We start from the raw sequence: 19946 nt of genomic DNA, 5'->3' as shown, positions 1-19946 counted from the left end.
TTCCAGTCTCATTGCTCTAGCTAGGACTTATGGTTGGAGAAAAGTGACTGAACGAACATTCTTGCTTTGTTCATGATCTTGGAGGAAAGCATTCGTCTTTCATTATTAAGCATGAAGCTATCTCTAGGCTCTTTGTAGATACTTATTAAGTTATCAGTTCACAAAGGTTTTTATCATGAGGGGGTGAAATATTTTGTCAAATGTCTTATCTCTGTTAATAATCAACAAATTGGTCTGTTTCTCTTAAATTGTTGCATGTATAAGCATAAAGTTGTTCACGTGCTCTGTGTGTGCTCAGTTGCTTAGTCATGTCCGATTCTGTGTGACCCTATGGACTGTAGCCCGCCTGGCTCCTCTGTCCATGGGACTTCCCAGGCAAGAATACTGGAGTAAGTTGCCATTTCCTTCTCCTGGAGATCTTCCTGACCCAGGGATCGAATCCACGTCTCCTGCATTGTAGCCACATTCTCTACCACTGAGCCAGCTGGGAAGCCCCAAAGTTGTTCCCAGTATTCTCTTAACTGTCCTTTTAATGGCTGAAGAATCTGTATTCATTCTTGACATTTTTTCACTTGTGACATTGTCACATTGTGACATCTGATCTCTCTCTCAGATCTTGCTAGAGGTTTATCACTCATTTTTAATGACTTTTTGAAGAATCAGCATTTTGTTTCAGTGCTTTAATCTGTTTTCTGTTTTAAATTTTATTACTTTGTGCTCTTATCTTTGTGGTTCCTTCTTTCCGCTTAATTTGGGCTTATTTTGCCCTTTCTCTAGTTTCTAGAGGAAGAAACTTAGATTATTGATTTGATTCCGCTCTTCTTTTCTAATGCAAGCACTCAATGCGGCAATATGTTCCTCTCAGAATGGCTTTAGCTGCACCCCACATATCTTGATGTTGTATTTTTGTTTTCACTTAGTTCAAAGTCATTTTTATTTCCTTTGAGACTTCCTTTCTGATCTGTGGATTATATAGATGTGTGTTTTAATTTTTCACACGTTTAGAAACGTTTGTCATCTTTCTGTTTTTTTTTTAATTGACTGCATTTTGATCTGAGAATATATTCTATATAATGCAAATTTTAAAAACTTTTTGAGGCTCTAGATATGGTTTATCTTGGTGAATGTTCCATAAGCACCTGAAAATATTTACTAGTTGTCAAGGCATTGGAATCTACATTAATTCCCTTCCTGGTCAAAATACCTAGAGAAATATAGGAAGGTTACATCCCACACTGCACAAAAACCCGCCTTCAAACCCTGCTGAACTTTCTGTCTTCTTTTCCTACATCCTTTCTCATCTACTGCCCCTTTGCTTGGCACCTTTCCTTCTCCCTCCTGGCCCCACACAGCCCTCTCAGTCTCCCTGGTGCCAGCCTCATCGTTCTTCCTAGACTTCATGTGACACCCACTCTGCATTACACCCTCTCTCTTCTTACCTATTTTTTTTCTCTCTCAAGTTATTTAAAAAAAAATGTGTCTCCTTCCTGAACCCCTGCCATCATCACCCTAAGAATTTTCTTTGTGATTCAGCCTCCTTAGAACACAGAGGGGATGGTAAACAGCCACGAGCTTTCTCACTCTCCTAGGGCTGAACGTGACCCCACCCTTGTATCTGTGGTGCAGGTGCCTGGGTGGCCATCTGCCCTGAGGTCTAAGATGTGGGAAGTTTATTTACTGCTCCTTCTAGAATCTCTGAATAATGACAGACTCTTGATGCCCTGGATTATGTTGAAATCTGCTGCTGATAATTCATAGCTCTCACTGAAGTGGGAAAATGCTGTAATTGATTTGTTCTGCTTTATGCTAACTGTAGAAACTTAGGCATCAAGAAAGACCTGGGCACACATTTGTCCTCTGCCATTTGGTAACCACAGCTTTATAATCTCCTACTGCTTTGATCTTCACAAGGAAATTGCATACCTGTAGAACTGTGAGGATAAATGTCATAAAGTACGTGGCACCAAACTCCTCAGAAGATGATAATCACTCTTACTGTTTGTCACTTCATAGTTATGTTGTTGCATTTAATGTTATTAAAATGGCATTAAGTGTCAGTGTGTCTTTTATCTTCCTCTTTTGAGCTCGTTCTTTTCTGGTCAGATAGTTATTAACACATGCATACACATAAGTATTATTAATTTCTAGACAGACAGACAGACTACATTCTAGTTACTGACGCATTCATGGGTGGCCACATGACTGAGTCCTAGCTGACGGAATGTGGACAGAAATGATATGAACGATTTCTCCACCAGCTCATAAAAATCCTTCCATGAGCATTCCTTCATACTCTTCTCCTTCCTCTCTGGTTGATGCAGCTGTATACATTTGGGTCTTGAATGCCAACTTCAGTGATGGTAGACACTGTATGTAGATGCCTAGGTGCCTGAACTAATGATTAAAGGCAGACTGCCACCAATAAACCTGATTGCTGTACATGATCAAGAAGTACACTTCTAGATGTTCAAGCTCATTGTACGTTTTGGAGTTTTGTGTCAGCTAGCATTTTCTAAGTTAAAATAGAAATTGGTAATTTTAAGTAGTGCCATACAAAAATCAAAAATATATAACACTGGCTTAAAGTTTAGGCAGCAGGCTGCAAAGAAACTGATCTTAGGAAGTGGAAAGATGTGACTGCCGGGAAGTGGGGCTGGAGGGAGGGATGGAGTTCAAAGAGGCATAAGGAATCTCTTGGAGGGGATAGAAACACTCATATCTTGACTATGGCAGTTGTAACCCAAAGGTATACAACTGTCAAAATTCATCAAACTGTAGACATTAAATGGATATATTTTATTGTCCAAAAGTTACATCTTAATAAGCTGTTGAAAAATCAAGCAACTTCCATCTATGTTAAATGCCCTATCTTATAAGGGCCCAGACCCTGAGGGGAGGATTCATGTGTGAGTGATTTATCCAGTGGGTGCTCTCAGAAGACACCAGCAAGAGAGTGAGGGAACAGGACAAGAAGGGAGGAAGCAAGCAGCAGGATGTGGTCTCAGGTAGAGATCCCCCAGGGCCTCTGCCTGATCCTGAGCGGGCCCTGGGACAGGAGCCTCGCAGTGTGTCCTGCCTCAGAACAAGGCAGTGAGAGGGGTTCCTCCTGGCTCTATGAAGAAGACTGGGGCTGAGGAGTCGGGGGCACGATGGTTCCTGAGCCTGATAGCCCTCCACAGCCAGTCACAGGTGCCAAGGCTGGAAGCAAAAGAGCACAGAGGCTGAGGAAGGAGAGCCAGAAATGGGAAAGGGACTCAACGGGATCCAGCAGAGCTCTGCCAACATATGTCATATTCTCCTAGAAGGAGAATATTCTCCTAACCCTTATTTTAATGAAGTGTAATATGCCTGCTTTCTTCAGATTTTTTTTTCTTAATGTTGAATTAAAGCAAAGGTGTTCTGACATAAAAATCACCTGTTGAATCTTGGTCATGGACCGTTGGAGTGAATTGAAGGGCCAGCACCAACTGACCCACTGCCCACTCCTTGGGCCTCATCTGCAGACTCCTGGAGGAATAGCGGACACAGTGGTCAGAGGAGAGAGATGGAAGCATACAGAGGTGTGGGTTCCAGAATAAGCCCCACCATTTTCTAGTTGTGTTATCCTGAGCTGTTGCTTAACCCACTTGTCTCAGTTCCTCCTCTGAGAAATGGTAAAAAAACAAACTCATTTACCTCACAGGGTCACTGAGAGGCTTAAAAGAGACAAAGTACATAAAGCCCTTAGCAGATCCCTGGTGTGACATGTGACAGAAGTGTGCAGGAAGTGTTGTTTACATTTTTGAACGGTTTCTCTCACATAACTTGCCCACCCCCAGGGCAGCCCCCACCCTGTCACTCCTGGTCACTGTCTGAGTTCACTGATGCTGCCTGGAGCTCAGGACTGATACACCTTTCCTCCAACCCCCTCACTAGCTCTCTCATCTTTCCCAGAGTAGATGCTCTGGCACATTTGAAAATTCGCTCAGGATTTGCACGGCTCAAAACAGAGGCTTGACACGTTTAGAAAGTACCCAGATTAATCTTGGGGGTGAGAAACGGAATGTTTCTTGCCATATCAATAAAAAAAAGGATGTCACAGTCATCAGTGATTGCAGCCCTGCAACCCCTGAACGTGAGCCAGTGAGGACTGAGGAAACTCAGGAGGAAAGGAATACTGGCCATGTAGCAGTCCTAAGACTGCAGCCACTCCTGATGGTGAGCCCCGAGGGAACCAGGATGCGAGCCCAGACTCCTGCACTTGCCCATACACAGAAAAGCACTAAAGTCCTTAACTTGGAGATATCTGTTGTTTTTTTTTTTTTTTTTTTAATTAACAATCATCTTTTGATGTACCAACTATCTGCCCTTTGTTGCCAAACTTCTATATAACTTAGCTCCCCTCATCGCCTCCTCAGAGCAGTTCTTTCAGGGTTACTTGAGATGCTTCCTGGGCTTGAAGTCCTAAAAGTTCCCACAAAATAAAACATAACTCTCTTTTAGGTTGTGAACATTTTTTGTGTCTACAGAGATGAGATGCAAAACAACACCCCAGAGGAAAACATCATCTAGTCCTCTCCATCCCAAGTCACACTTCTAGGTGTCCTTCTGGCCACTGGGCTTTATAGAAGCCTCTATAACACTGTGTCACATGGTTGTGAACAAAGCAGAAGCTAAATTTTCTCATCTGGTAGAAAATTTCTGTCTGCCACTTGAAAAAAAAGGAAGAGACTAACTTAAATATCTATTATCTCTCTATCCCTCGTATCTCCTGTTTCTCTTGTCTTTTTATCTATGCTCTTGCTCTCTCTTCTCTTTTTATATTTCCAAGGGCCCATCTTATAGTTCAAGATATTGTGGAAGAAAAGATGTCATTTACTCCACTTGACAGACATCTGGTGAATTTTCTGTTTATGCAGAGATGCACTGTATTTGCACCTCATTAAGAGGTACTTCCCATATCTTGGGGAGAAAACTGTTATTTTCTGCATCATTTCTAAATCATCGTTCACTTTTTTCTTCATCATTTATTTTCTAATTTTGATACTAGATTTTTTTCAATGTTGACAAGAAAGAAAGAAAAAGTGCAAAATGAAACATACAGAATAGTCAGATCAACAACCACCCAATTTTTCCTGGAAATGGCCTAAAGGGACCTGGGCTCTATTCTGAAGCTAGTGTGAATATGCAGGGTGTGATAGTGAAAAGCAAACACCCAGCAGGCCTTACACCTTTATTACAGGAGGTACCTATGAGGGAAAATGGGCAAGAACGGTCAGGCCTCAAGTGAAACAGGGAGCAAGGGGAGGATGGCAGATGATTCCCAGCCTGTTGTGTAGACTAAGGGGAGTTTAGCATGTCTACTTGGGACCTCTCCAGCTAAAGGCAGCCATCAGTGGAAGCCTTGTCTCGCAGGAGTGGGCCTGCCTCAGGTTCCATGCTGGATGGGTCACGGGTGGGGCAAGCCACAGGAAGTTTGGCTTTGGGGAAAGCAGAGTGTTGGTTTCAGAGCCCAGCAGCAGGGCTTGGTCAACCACACACCCTGCACTTGGAAGTGTGCCAGGTGCTTGCAGCTGTCCAGTGGGTGGCTCACTGTATCCTTGGTTTAATTCTAGATTTGAGTTGCAGGCCAATGCTAAGTGTAGACCCTGCTCTTCTGTTCAAATCTTGAGATGTCCACTACCTCCCCAAATAATACAGCTTCCACATGGTCACTCCAACTTGTCTTGTATTAACAGTCTGGAGGGGGGCAGCCCTTTTTGTAAAGGTTTGCTTCTGCTGATTTGGGGGTTTACAGAAGGGCAGGGTACTGTCAATGGAGACAACTCAGAAATACACTCGACCACCGAATGCCAGAGGCAGGCACCGCTGACTGCATGAATCCTTCCATTAACTCCCCTGGGAGTTAATGTTCCCCTGGGAACATGTCAGTAAGAGAAAGTAAATGGCTGGAACCCACCTTCCTGCCCCAGGACCCTGCAGCCAGGAGCTGGTGTTGAAGATAGGATAAAGGAACCCAAGTACTTCTTCCTGATGCTCAACAACCACTTCCTTTCACACGCTCAAAGCCACAGTTGACCTGAGCTTGCCTGCAAGAAATTTCTGACCTTTCATATAGCTTCTGAACATCTTTTGTTTGTTTTTCCCTCAGATGTTCCTATATTCCTAAGCTGTCTTCTGTTTGGTTTGTTGTCGATGTCATTATTTTGGTTGTTTTCTCCAAAATGCTTCTGCTTTAGTTTTATCTACATTAAGAATCTGAAAAGATCAGAGGTATTAGAGTTCGGGGTCAGGTTTTCCTGTGTACCTTGGAAACTCATGAGCTGACTGTCTCAAGTAGCCTGAAAGAAGCACCAAAAATCTCCTGCCCATCCTGGGAAAAGTCAGACCAAACAAGCCACTCTGGACCTCAGGGAAGTCACTCTGGCTCTACCTTTACAATCTGCCATCCTTATCTTCAGCTGAAAGCACAAGTCCTTCAGATGGTGATGCAGGGCAGGAAAAATGAGCACCAGTGAACAGTCTAAACTCTTGAGGTAAGGGACTTCCCCGGTGGTCCAGTGATTAAAACTTTGCCTTCCTGTGAAAAGGGTACAGGTTCAATCCCTGGTTGGGGAGCTAAGATCTCACATGCTTCATGGCCAAAAACTCAAAACATGAAACAAACAAAATCAGTAAATACTTTAAAAAATGGTCCACATAAAAATACCTTAAAAAAAAAAAAGAAAAAGAAAACCCTAAGGTGGAACCTAGCTCTGTCTTTTAGTCTCTGCAGTGTTTGCCAAGTTCCTTGTTGAATCTCAGTTTCCTTGTCTACAACAGCATCCCCACATACCTCGAGGGGCTGCTTAGGAGACCCTTGTCTAAATGAGAAGATGGGCCAGAAGCGGGTTGGCAACTGTACTGTGCTATGACCACACGTTGACTAGTCATTAGACAAGCACCTGCAGCATTCTCCTACCCAACCCCAGTCTTGAAGTATATTAACAGTTGTTATGTGGGAAAAAAAAAAACACACACACACACACAATGTTTTCTCTACCTTAACACTAGGTTTGAGGAATGCAAGGTTAACCAAATTGAAACCTATTCCTCACTGAGGCTTTCTCAGACACTTTAACGTCCTGTGAAGCAATCTCCATGAGTGTTTTCCACACAGTGTCCGAGAGGCCCTGAGGGCTCCCACACCACACCCTTTGCTGGAATGCTATATTAGATAACACAATGATCCCTGAGAGGAGGATGAAGGTGTCAGACTTGGTGTCACCTCCAATGCTAATGCCTGGAGCATAAGAGACTGGAAAGACAAATGAGTACATTTAACCAATGAAGGGTTAATGCAGGGCTACAACCTGGAATGAATACTCGATACCAAAAAAAAAAAAAAACCCCACAGGAGAAATTCCCAACATACATGACAAATCTGACCAAGATCTCTCAGAGTCACCAGTGCCCTTCCAGAGTTTACACAGGCCCCCGAGTCACATTTCTAACAAGAATCCTATGTGATCATGATTCTCAGAGAATAACTGGCCCATGGGAAAGGCCAATTCTATAATAACAAAGCAACGGTGACTTATTTTCTCATATTCAGAGGAGAGGCTTCCAGTTCTCCTAACTCTTCTCTGACTGTCTCTGCTGACCACCTGAGCTGAGATGCTGACTATCAAGCTTCCTCAAACTGGGGCCCCAGGATGCCCATGAGCCCTCCCAGCAAAGTTGTTGTCTTTCCTTCCTACCTTTTCTTTATCATTTGAAGTATAAAGCACATTCCTGCATATACAGCAGATGTCTGATGAACACTTGGTGAACTTCATTGCCTTGTCCACTTTAGCCACTGCATCACAGATTGCACCATCCATGGTCAGACTTCTTCCCAAAACATTGGATGAGCACCTGCTCTGTGCCCAAGACCATCCTGGGTGCCATGGACACATCAGCACATGGAGCAGGCACATGGCTCTTCCCCGTGAGGCTTAGGTCTCAGTGGTATTCTACTCATCCCTTACATTTGCTTAGCTTTGGACAGTCCTCAGAGACTTTTTGCATATTTATCTTAGCTAGTTCCATGGCAACCCTATGATGTAGTTATTATCATTCTAAGTTGACAGATGAGAAAGCTGAGGTCCAGCAAGATTAAACGATTAACCCAGGCCATGCAGCTGTGGGTGCCCTAACTGAAATTCAAGTTCGAGTCGTCTTGGGTTGTTTAAACCCATAGTACAACTTGCCTCATCTAAGTCTCCCATTCAGCTCTGCAGAGTAATTACAAGGAAATCCCAATTTCATTTTTTATCCTGTCTCCTGACAGGTCAATGCATGCTTATTCAAGAATTGATCCCTCTTCCAAAACAATGAGCAATTCCAAGGGAAGGCAGAATCCCCCAAACAGTTACTGACATCAACAGCATTCTTCTCAAGGATTACTCAACTGAGGGCTTGCTTAGTGTGTGATCTCAATCATAGAAAAGAAGAACTACTCCAGACTTGATTATCTTTTCAAAAACTTGCAAAACCTGAGAAGCTAAGACTCTTTGAAACAGGAAGCTGTGTTGTTTCCTACCTTACTAATGTCTCTGGTGGTATCAGATGGTATCTCCATTTCATGAGTGGCAAGACCTAAGCTACCACTGGACGCATAAAGGACTTTGCTAAATTAGCAGGTACCATCATCTTCTTTTTGTTCTCATCTGGGCAAGAACCTATTGAATGCAACAGAAGTGGTTTATTCAGGAGAGGTTTCCAGGAGGACAGTCAGGTTTCTAGGAAAAAGGAGATGGAGCAAGGAGTCTTGGCAGGTGGAAGTTACACCTCCCAGGAGTGCTCTTGGATGGATGGCGTGTAGAGGGAGGTCGGCTGTGCTGCAGTAGGTAGTATGGGGCCAAAGTGGGATTGCTGATTGTAAGATATGTCCGTTTTCTTCTCGCTTTTTCCCATTTTGCCTTTCTCTCACCTGTATCATGATGTGTTTGCCTTTCCACTCATCCAAACTCAGCCTTTTACCCTCTTCAGTCAACCTGTCCACAACTGTGTCCATGTTGTCTTCCCTCTGCTTTCATAAATTCTCAACAATTGAGAGGATGGCCACTCCAAAAGGGTCCTCTTTAGTAGTTTTGCGTTCGTAATATTGATTAGTAAGAAACAGGGAAAGTATAACTGACATATGTGTGCACATACATGTATATTACATTTGTATATATATAGATTTTTATATTTCACTGAAAATCCACTCTAAGTCAGGCTGTCAGATGAATCAGCTGATCGGTTGATTTGGTCTTTTTATGTTTGGATCTACAAAGTTGACTGCTTTTCTTGGATCTATATTAGAGGGTAGGGATAGAAAGTCTTTCTAATCTTCTGGGAAACCTTCAACCAGTTGGAGATGAAAGTTAACTGTGTTCGGCAAGTGTTTTGAGGGGAGGGAGTGGGAATATGGGGTTGTTGGTTCATGGAAGCGATAGGAATTGGAGCATGTCTGCAACTCATTTCAGAAAATGGTGACGATTATCATGAACTATGCAGGCTGAGTTATTTCTCTAGGGAGGGGCTGCATGACTCAATAAGAAAAAGGCAGATATATCCAGCAGAATAAAAAGGGTAAAAGGCACAAACAGATAATTCACAGAAAAGGAAATACTAATGACTAATAATTACAGCTAAAAAAACCCCTCAGTTATTAAGTATTAGTTACATAGATAATGACACCCTTGTTACCTGTAAAATTGGCCAAGTAATTTTTTTCTTTTAGATCTTGGTATTGATGGGTGCTTGTTGAGACTGGCACCAATACGAAATAGAATACAAATTGTTATACAACTTCTGGAAACAATTTGGCAAAATGCACCAAGAGCCTTAGAAATGTGACTAGAGGTAGAAATTATCCTTTGAGAAATCCACTTTAACAAACTAATAAAAATACAAAGACATTTACTGCAGCATTATTTGTAAAGGTGCAAGGGAACAACTTAATCACACGACAGTAAGACAATGATTAAAAAACCATAAATATACAGTATGTTGAAGTCATTATAAATTATATTTTCATATAATTTTTAACCACATGGAATTAGATGCAGGTGGGGCTTCCCTGGTAGCTCAGTGGTAAAGAATCCACCTGCCAATGCAGGGAGATACAGGTTGGATCCCTGGGCTGGAAAGATTCCTTGCAGAAAAAATGGCAACCCACTCCACTATTCTTGCCAGGGAATGCTATGAACAGAGGAGCCTAGAGGGCTACAGTCCATGGGGTCATAAAGGAGTCAGACATGACTCAGTGACTGAACAACAGCAATAAAATTTAAAGTACCAGAATACAAAAGGGTGTGCAAATGTGATATCAACTGTAACAAATATGCCTAGAAAAGAGGCAATGGTTCTCTCTTCAAGACACAGGAAATACCAGGGGCCAGGAAACTGACCCTCAGTACACTGAACACTCCTGCCATGTGTACTTTGACTGCACAGGCATAATTTCCCCATAAAACACTTTTCAGGATCATCTATTTCAATGAAATCACGTATCAGCCTGCATACAAACATTAAACATCAGCCACACTGGAAAGACCTGGTATTAGAACATAGTGAGTAAATCTACTCTTTGAACAAAGAAGTTGGTAAAAACTATTCCAAGTTACTTTGCAGGTGGATGAAACCAAGTCACTTAACTGACTACATTCCAAGAATGGAATATAATCTTTGCTCTAATAATATTAATGACTGGAAGCTGAGGAAGTCCATGTGCTGCCCTAAAATATAAAAGCTGGGAGATGCCTGCAGCTGGGAAGAAGACTTCATCTATTCAAGATTTCAACCTTCAGAGGTGCTTGTGTATTTCCAGGGAAGGAGCTCATTGGCTCACAAGGCAGCCCATTCCATCCTGCACAATGTGGTTCTCACCAAGGTCTTTCCCACATGTGACTGAATGTAGTTTCCTCTACTACCATCAAATTTCTGCTCTCTGTAGAGTCTGCTTCCTTTTTCTACAGCAGAAGCTATCACATTATAGATTTTCCCATCTCAAGGGAACCCAGGACATTCTAATCCAATTCTTTTTTTAAAAAAAGATTAGAAAACTTTCAGTTCAGTTCAGTTCAGTTCAGTCGCTCAGTAGTGTCCGACTCCTTAGAAAACTTTGGTCCAGATCAAAGATGTACACATATTGGGATAAAAAGAAAACAAACTAAAGTAAACCTGAAGACTTTTATTTTTTATATAAAACATTCCAAGTTCTGTGAAATACCGTTGATGTTTCTAGACCTTTATCATCCTAGCCTGTTCTATGCTGCAGGGGGATACCAATGCTCATAAGATGTGGTACCTGAAGAGAATCTAACATTTCAAACGCATAATCTGAAAAGTGAAAAAAGGTAAAATTTTTCTGCTCCATCCTTCTATCCACTTAAGAGGCATTTATTAGGCAGCTATTACTTGTCAAGCATTGTACTGGGCAATAGTCCTGCATTGTCCAAGAGAGTGGCTACTTGCCACAGGTGGCCATTCCAATTTAACTTAATAAAATTTGAATAAAATGAAAATCTCAGTTCTTCAACAGCAGTAGCCACATTTCAAGTGCTCAATTAGGTGCTTTACTGAACAGCACAGACACAGAACGTTCCATCACTGCAAGAAAGGTCTACAGGATAGTGCTGTACCAAATAATTGTTTTTTCTGACTACCCAGGTTTTCTGTGGAAAGAAATGAAAGGGAAGGAGGATTGGCTTAAGATTGTGTACATGGGAAGCAATTCAAGGTGCTAGATGGACAGATAATTGGATGAATACATGAAAGGGTAGCTGAGAAGACAGGTGGATGGAAAATCAGACGGGTAGATTTCCTTTGTTATGGATGATCTATTAATATTGATGAAGACTGAACCAGCTCTTGGGATTGGCTTCTAAAGAGCTTGCAATTGAGGATACTCTTAGTTCAACTCTTAAACTTCCTCTTTTCTTCCAACTTAAAAAGGTTGGAGGTATGTAACTCAGAGATAGTAAAGAGATTCAAAAACTTTAGGAGAGTACAGCCTGTCACTTCTCTCTCTCTCTCTATTCCTGTCATATTTGTGAAAGATAACTATTTCTTTGTGAAAGAATTATCAATAATTCTTCATTGGAATGTCAGTAAATAAATGGATTAATATATTCTTGGGTTCCTATTAGGCTATTTAATTTGGTACAGATCCAAAACCATTTGTAGAAATTCAAACTCATTTACTGTAACTACAGATTTTAATGAAGGCTGAAATACCTTTTTAAAACATTTTGGATACCAATCACTGTGTTTTCTGTAACTCTGAGTAATGGGCTACAGACTGGTGATTTGTGGAAAGCTAAGAATTTCTCTTTAGATGGAGGAAATCCTATTTTGGAAAAGATGTAAGAAATTCTGAAAAGGGCTGAAAACTTGAAAAAATAGAGAATGTCAGTGAGTAGAGGGAGAGGGAGAAGAACTAGCCTGCATTTGCCTGGCACTGTGTGCTGATGTTCTCACATGGGTTCATGTAGTCCTCACATTACTCCCCCCTCCTTGCAACACTTTCTTTACACAGCTTCAGGGACACCAGTTCTGCGTTTTTTCTGATCTCGCTGTCCACCCTTTCTCAGTCTTTCTGTGTCCTCCTCATTTCTCCGACCTCTGACTTTTGGCATGCCTGGAGATGCAGTCCTTTGCTGTCTACACCTATGTCTCGGTGCTCTTTTCCAGAATCAAGGCTTTACATCTATGTGATGACAACTGTCACTTTTGTATTTTCAGTCAACAGTTCTCCCCGGAGCCGTTTGTCCAACTGCCTACTGCACATCTCCACTTGGATGGCATATAATCAATCTCAGACTTGCTTGCCCCAATTCAGGCTTATTTTGCCCCAGACTTTATCTCTGTTGGTGTCAACTCCATCCTTCCAGTTGCTCAGACAAAACTCTTGGAGTCGTCGACTATTTCTCACTTACTCATACGCTGTCAACAAATCCTGTGGCTAGCTTCTGCATTTATAGAGAATTCTATTCTCACCCTTTCTACCTCTACTGCCAAGCCCTGCCCAGTGTCACATCTTCCCTGTATTATCATAAGTGCCTCTTTCAGTTCAGTTCACTCGCTCAGTCGTGTACGACTCTTTGCAACCCCATGAACTGCAGTACACTAGGATTCCCTATCCTTCACCAACTCCCAGAGCTTGCTCAAACTCATGTCTATCGAGTCGGTGATGTCACCCAACCATCGCATCCTCTGTCATCCCCGTCTCCTCCTGCCTTCAGCCTTTCCCAGCATCAGGGTCTTTTCTAAGGAGTCAGTTCTTTGCATCACGTGGCCCAGTATTGGAGCTTCAGCCTCCTTACTGGTTCCTTGTTTCTAATTGTGCTTCCATAGTCTATTCTCCACATGGCAACCAGAACAATCCTTACAGAATATGAGGAGGATAATGTCAAGTTTAATGGAAACTTACCTACAGTCCCTACTCCTTTCAAAGAAAAGCTGAAGTTCTTCCTGGCTGCATAGCTCCACAGAACCTCTGCCCACAGCTCCTCATGTCTCTGTGACTCCCTCTCATAATACCCATCCCTCATTTCTCTTTCGGCCGTACTAAACCCTTCTGCTCCTCTAAGAACCTGTCCAGCCACTCTCTCACCTCAGGATATTTGCACTTGGTGTTCCTCTTATCCCCCAGAAACCTGTTCAACTCACTCTCTCGCCTCCCTCCAGACTTTTCTCAAATGTCATCTCATGAGTTTCTTGTTGACCCTCTCCAGTTTAAACTCCCTCTCTCCAATCCCACCCTACTGCTGCCTTCTCTCATCTCCTTTACCTTTCTCTGCAGCACTCATGACCATGTGAGACACTGTAGCTTTTGGCTATCGATTATTCCCTGACTAGAATATAAGCTTTATGAGGTCAGAGAGTTTTGTCTATACCGTTCACGGATGTGCCGTATCGCTGGAACAGTGCCTGGCATGTCATAGGTTGCTATTAACTATTTGCTGAATGACTGACTGGAGAACCCCATTTGCTGAATGAATGAGGCAGTAACTCTTCTTATCACTAGGCTACACATACAGATTCTGAGGCACAGAGAGGGTAACCTACTTGCTCTATGTCACACAGTCATTTCTTCAAACTCAGGAATTCAATCATTATCCTATACTGAAAAGGACCAAGGATATATAAGCAAGAAAAATCTTATGACTATGATTCCCTGGCACCAATACCCATGAAACCAAAAGTATCTAGGGCCTTAGGCTTGGAATCTGATCTTAACAGCAGGTGGTCCTGCAGGAATGCTGACCACTTGGAGTCTGTGGGCAGAGCTCTTCTAGATGGACAGGCAGATTCAGGATGGTAGGCAGTGACTTCACAACCTCCTCTCTTCTCTATATTCTTTTTTTTTTTTATTTTTTAAATTGGAGTATAATTGCTATACAATGTTGTATTGGTTTGTGCTGTAAGTATACATTGATCCCCTCGCTCCTGAGCCTCCCCGACCCCATTCCAGCCCTCTAGGTCATCAAAGAGCAGCAAGCCGAGTTCCCTGTGCTACACATATGCTTCCCGCTAGCTTTCTGTTTCACTCACCCTAGTGTACATATCTCAATGCTACTCTCTCAAATCGTCCCACCCTCTCCTTCCCCTGCTGTTATATATACTTTAGAAGATTCATCAAGTTCACCTGAGAGGCTGATCCCCCTCAGAGAGACTCAACACTGAAATACACACACACACACACACACACACACCAGATTACTGATGTTACTAAACTGGGATATCATTCAGCACGTGGCCCTTTTTCAGACATGACTGAGTTCAACCAAACTCCCACTACTGTCAAGGATCAGCACTCTTCATCACAGGCATGGCAGTTTTCCACTTTAGTAAAGTTTTAGAATAAAACAGATTTCAAATTAATAATATCTTTTTTGTACTTTGGGGACTTTGAAAGGTTGGAGGGTGGATGTCTAACTACAATCAGGAACCAGAAACACCACTATTATTTAACATCACTGTGGAAGTTCCCACCAAAGCAATAAGGTGAGAGAAACAAATGAGAAATACCAGAAAGGAGGATATAATTCTGTCAGTGCTTCACAAAAAATTTGATTATTGACCTAGTAGTCCTAAAGGAATTTATTTTTAAAAGTCGGTAAGGTAGTCAGCTTAAAACACGTATTTTCTTTCATACTACCAACAATTGTTTAGAAAATTTGTTAGGGAAAAGTATCTCATTCACAATAACCTGAGGAATATAAAGGTAGATAAAAATGTAAAAAGAAACGTGCAACACCAAAAACTTAAAGCCCTATGGTAAGCAGAGTAATCAGACATAGTATGTTCCCAAATATAAAAGCCTGACATGTAACGTTATCAATTCTTCCTAAACTTATTTACAAATGTAACAAAAGTTCACTCAAAATTATGTTTTTGTAAGTATTGACTACGGGATCCAAAAGTTTATCTAATAGGACAAATGGTTCTAAAAGATAAGACATACTGGAAATGAATACTGAAACGCAGTTGTTTAATCAGATAATATACATAAATAATCTAATAAATCTACACAAACAATTTGGAGGCATCCAGGGAGCTGGTGTCCCACGGGCCACCTGTCTTCACGCAGGTGCCCACTGCGGTCATCTGACCTGCCGTCTCACTCTTCCCGTGGAGGCTGGCCGAGCCCCTGCCAATGCAGGTCCCAAGACCCGAAAAGACGCCTCCCCTCTCCAAGTCTAGGTGGTTGGATGCAGCTCAACCCAAGATCAAAGGGGAGAACCTAGCACTTAATCTGAAACAAATTTCAGATCTCTTAATCTGAAAACAAAATTCAAATGCTTTGCCTAGTGTGCCCTCTTTTTTAAGTTCCTTAGATTTCAGTTTGTGGTTTCAAGTTCTGATGAGTAAACCCTTCATCTTGTAATTTGCCTAGGTTTTCACCCTAGAAAATGTCTGCCAAATCTTCTAGCAGTGCCTGCCTAAAAACATTAGCTTTCAGAGACAGTTTAACTGATAAGGAAATACAGAAAAATTTAAGATTTTCAGTTTTAAAAATGATAATCCACCTACCTCTCACAACTATTTTGATTATTTGCCTGTTGCCTTTCATATGTACATATAATTTCACGTTGTTGCAATCTTTGTTTGCATTCTCTTTGTTCTTATAAACATCTGTCTGTGATTTTATCTGGTATCCAAAACTACTTTTAATGACTACATAATAATCTATTCTTTAAACGGACTACAATTTATTCAAAACATCCTTCATGTGTCAAACATTTAGATTGCTCTCATTTCTTGTTTTCTACTATGAGAACAATGCCACAACGAACATCTTTGTGCACATTATGTGTTGGTAATACATTTTCGACCTTTTCCCCTCAGGGTAAAATCACAGGACTAGAACTAATGGATTAAAGCCATGTGTATCTCGATGGCTCATGTTAGATACAAAATTTATTAAAACAAGTTACATTGCACCAGCAATGAGTAAGTGTTCCAGCAATGAATAAGGTTCACTGCAAACTCACCAGCATTGAGCATCACCATTAGATTTTTTTATATATAATCGGAATGACATTTCAAACTTAAATATATTTTCTAAAGAAGGATCCCCAATTCTAAATTTTTTTTTTCAATTCAACTTTGCAACACTCACTAAAATTTTACACTGGTGAATGAGAATTTATGAAGTTCGAGATATCCATCACCTCATCCCATTTATCATAGTATAGACGGAGGTTGCATATATATTTATTGGAGCTGGCCAGACAAGAATGGCAGGGAAAGGGCTCCCTGACTTCTGACTTCAGAAATTATAAGAAAAGAGACCCTGGAAGGAAGCAGTCACAGCTGTGTGTCCTATCTCTCCCATCCAGGCTTTGACCAGAGTTAGGGGGTTTGGAGAGCTGTTTGATAAACTAGGAGACTCTCAAGAAGATATCTCTCTGCAAAGTATCTCCTTACCCACATGGGGTGGCCAGAGCAGTTAAGGTGGTGGTCAGGCAGAAAAAAGATCTGGTTTGCAGTCTTGCGTGTCCCTTGGTTTGCACAGGACATGCACATGGAGTCAAAGAGGAGCATGTCTGACGGGCGCCTGCCAGTTCAAAAGAAAGAGTAGAGCTTGGGCCAGAACTCGATGGCGGTGTGGTTCTCCATTCTACAGGGCTGAGTGAAGACTCCATCACCTTGGAGAGGTCACTGTGCCTGGGGAGGACTGAGAATGAATGGATCCTGAGGTCATTACTACAAACACTGCAGCAGATGCCAGCACAAAGACTCAGGGTTGGGACTGGGTCGACCCCCACCTTAGCAGACACCAGTCACATCAATCAAGAACCAACAGGAGATTAGAGCACCCTCTTCTCCCTCTGCCCATGCATCGAGTCATGCTGGCCCTTCTCTACTGCCATCTTAGAAAGGACCAATGAGAGGAGACAAGGAACTGAAATTACAAGCTGATTAACAGAGGATGAGTAAAACCTAAAGTTATCATTCAAATGAATGGAAGGATAAGACTAAATTTAAACCACTTAGGACTAAAATTTGTGAATACTGTTTTCTTTTACCCAGCAGGTGGGAAGCTGGTAAGAGATTCAGATAGTTTTGGAAACTAAAGAAACTTCATTTACATTGCACAACCAAATTGTACTATGGGCATTTTTAGTGAATCAGCTAAAGGAGTATGATGTCAATTTATGTAAAACTTTGTATCCACGTATGCATATATAGAGAAATGTTAATGGTAGTAAACTCATCATGGTGAGATCTGGGGTGGTTTTTACTATTTTTTTCCTTTTCTTTATGATTGATGTTGTTCATTTATTATTACTATATTATTTTTCCAAACTGCAAGGACTGTGATTAGGAGTGCAGACAGGTAAAAATTCTATCTGTTTTTGTGTCTCTGATCTCATGTAACTAGGGGTCAAGGACTTGACTTCTAACTCTACTTGTTTTCCAGTGCTTTGCAGTCTAGGCCCCTTCCGCCTCACAAGATTCTATAATCTTACACTCATCATGTAGGATTTATGGAAATGACACATGAATTAAAGATGACCTTCAAGTTGGAAAACACTTCAGTGAAATTCTTTTTTAAAGTTTGACTTGTTTTCAGATCAGTCTGTGAGAAAAGGAAAGAAAATATAAATAATTAATGATGAGTAGAGGCTCTTTCCACTCTTGCCTTAAACATTAAGGTTTAGAGAGATACTCTCATGACCGAAAATGCATAACAGACCAAATGATGGGTACTTTTCCTCAGCTGCTGTGTATTATGCCATTGGGAATTTTAAAAAAGCTGGTAAGATCATATAAGTCAGTTGCTACTCAATTCCATTTTTAACCTCGAAAGCCTGAATGTGTCACTGATTAGTAGATGATGGACCAGGCCAGAGCTATGAAAATAGATCAAGTTCTATCCAAGAGCCTCTACTTTTCCCCGATTTCATGTGAAACCACTTCTCATTGCCTTTCTTTCACTTCTGCTTTCTACCATACAGTTTTTTCTTTTTCTAGTTTAAAATATGATCTCATGTAGACTCTCTGATTTGATGCTCACCACATCAAATGGGTGGCTACCATGATCCTTATTTTGGAGATGAATAAACGAGGCTCAGAGTTAAGGGCTTGTCTGAGTCTTCTCACTGGCAAGCAGAATGGCCAGGAACCGCTCCTATGTCTCTCCTCTCTACAGTCACTTGGACCACACAGAACCCCAACAGGTGCTGACTTTAGGGTCCCAGTATTTTCTTAGGAAAGCAAAGACAATCCTTGCCATCGGCTCCAATTACTGCATTTCTAAGCCCTGCCTTGAGAAATACCTGCTGACGTATGTTCATGACCTCACACTTGTGCTTTCACAGAAAAGAGAAGGTTAGCAGGACTCCTGAGGAAGCAGGGTAGGGGTTAGCTGCCTTTCATGGACTACTCCCTTGTCTCTTTTTCCTTCTTCTCCAGCCAAGGCTGTAATTCTAAGAAAAGCAGGCACTGACCCTAGGGATCCTGGTCTAAAAAATCCAAAATCTAAGAAGTAGTCCCATTGGTACATGCTCAGCCTCTTTATGAGGGAGAAACTCTAAGGGGTCTGTTGTAGGCACATGACTGGCTTATGTCAGCATTGTCAGGAACAGGAAAAGGGGACGCTGCTTACAATTGTTACAACAGTTAATAACTACTACAACAGCTAATTATAATAATTACTATAAGTTAAAAATCACTGTACTTGAATCCAGTGATGAGAGAATTGAGCATAGATACTGAAGATCTAGCCTGAACTTTTGAAATTGCTTACTAAAGGATTTTAGACTCCTTATTAAATTTCTCTGAGGTTCAATTTCCCCATTACTGTATTTTTAAATTTTGCATTTTATGTTATGGAGCCATGGAAATGGGTAGTTATTTCTAAGGATAATAATCACTATTATTAGCATTTGGTTTTTAAATGGATGATTTTGAAGGTCATATATAAACCATAAAACATAAAACAAAATTTTTAAATACAGTGATAATATAATTATTATAAGATTATTGTTAACATTACCCAACCTATCTCTTCCTGTTTTGTATTTCTTCTTCCAAATGCTTTCAGGATCAACATCTCCACTCTTCACTACCATCCACAATGTTTGTTTCTTTTCCCATGATGGATCATGCTGACTCTCAAAACATTGCATCTTTCACTCCTAACATTTCTCCCGGCCCCATGGCATATCTGATACACCTTTGGAAATACATGCTGAAGAATGTATAGGCTATTTATTCCATGTGGTTTTAGTGGGTAAGTGAATAAACTGACTGGTGTGGGTCTCAAGGAGCGATCATCGTTAACTGTGGGGTTACTTTTGCCTTCTTCTATCACAGGGACAAGGGAAATGGCCACCTCAGCTGATGGGATTGAAACTGTAGGTGAAGTTGCTGGGACCACACCCTACGACTACGAGGCGGCACTGCCGTGCGAGAAGAGCAACGTCAAGGAGCTGGCGGCCCCG

At 41.5% G+C, this 19946-nt stretch overlaps 1 protein-coding gene and 1 long non-coding RNA gene across 5 annotated transcripts in view; one reads left to right on the top strand and one right to left on the bottom strand.

The window, feature by feature from the left end:
• Positions 1 to 19946, bottom strand: part of LOC105004702 — a 176706-nt gene that overhangs the window by 68686 nt on the left and 88074 nt on the right. The gene's annotated exons all lie outside the window — the stretch shown is intronic.
• Positions 1 to 19946, top strand: part of CCR3 (chemokine (C-C motif) receptor 3) — a 32307-nt gene that overhangs the window by 10876 nt on the left and 1485 nt on the right. The window contains exons 1-2 of one of the 2 annotated variants that reach the window (XM_010862394.1): positions 7381 to 8642; positions 19819 to 19941. In XM_010862394.1, the coding sequence (XP_010860696.1) occupies positions 19830 to 19941 (112 nt within the window). In that variant the 5' untranslated portion in view covers positions 7381 to 8642; positions 19819 to 19829. Of the gene's footprint in view, positions 1 to 7380; positions 8643 to 19818; positions 19942 to 19946 lie in introns of those variants that run through there. The other variant, XM_010862395.1, reaches the window with a different exon arrangement.

This window comes from Bison bison, unplaced genomic scaffold (assembly GCF_000754665.1).
Source record: "Bison bison bison isolate TAMUID 2011002044 unplaced genomic scaffold, Bison_UMD1.0 scf7180017864482, whole genome shotgun sequence".
Lineage (NCBI taxonomy): Eukaryota > Metazoa > Chordata > Mammalia > Artiodactyla > Bovidae > Bison > Bison bison.
Note: the sequence above shows the minus strand (reverse complement) of the source record. Positions and strands in the feature narration are given on the sequence as shown.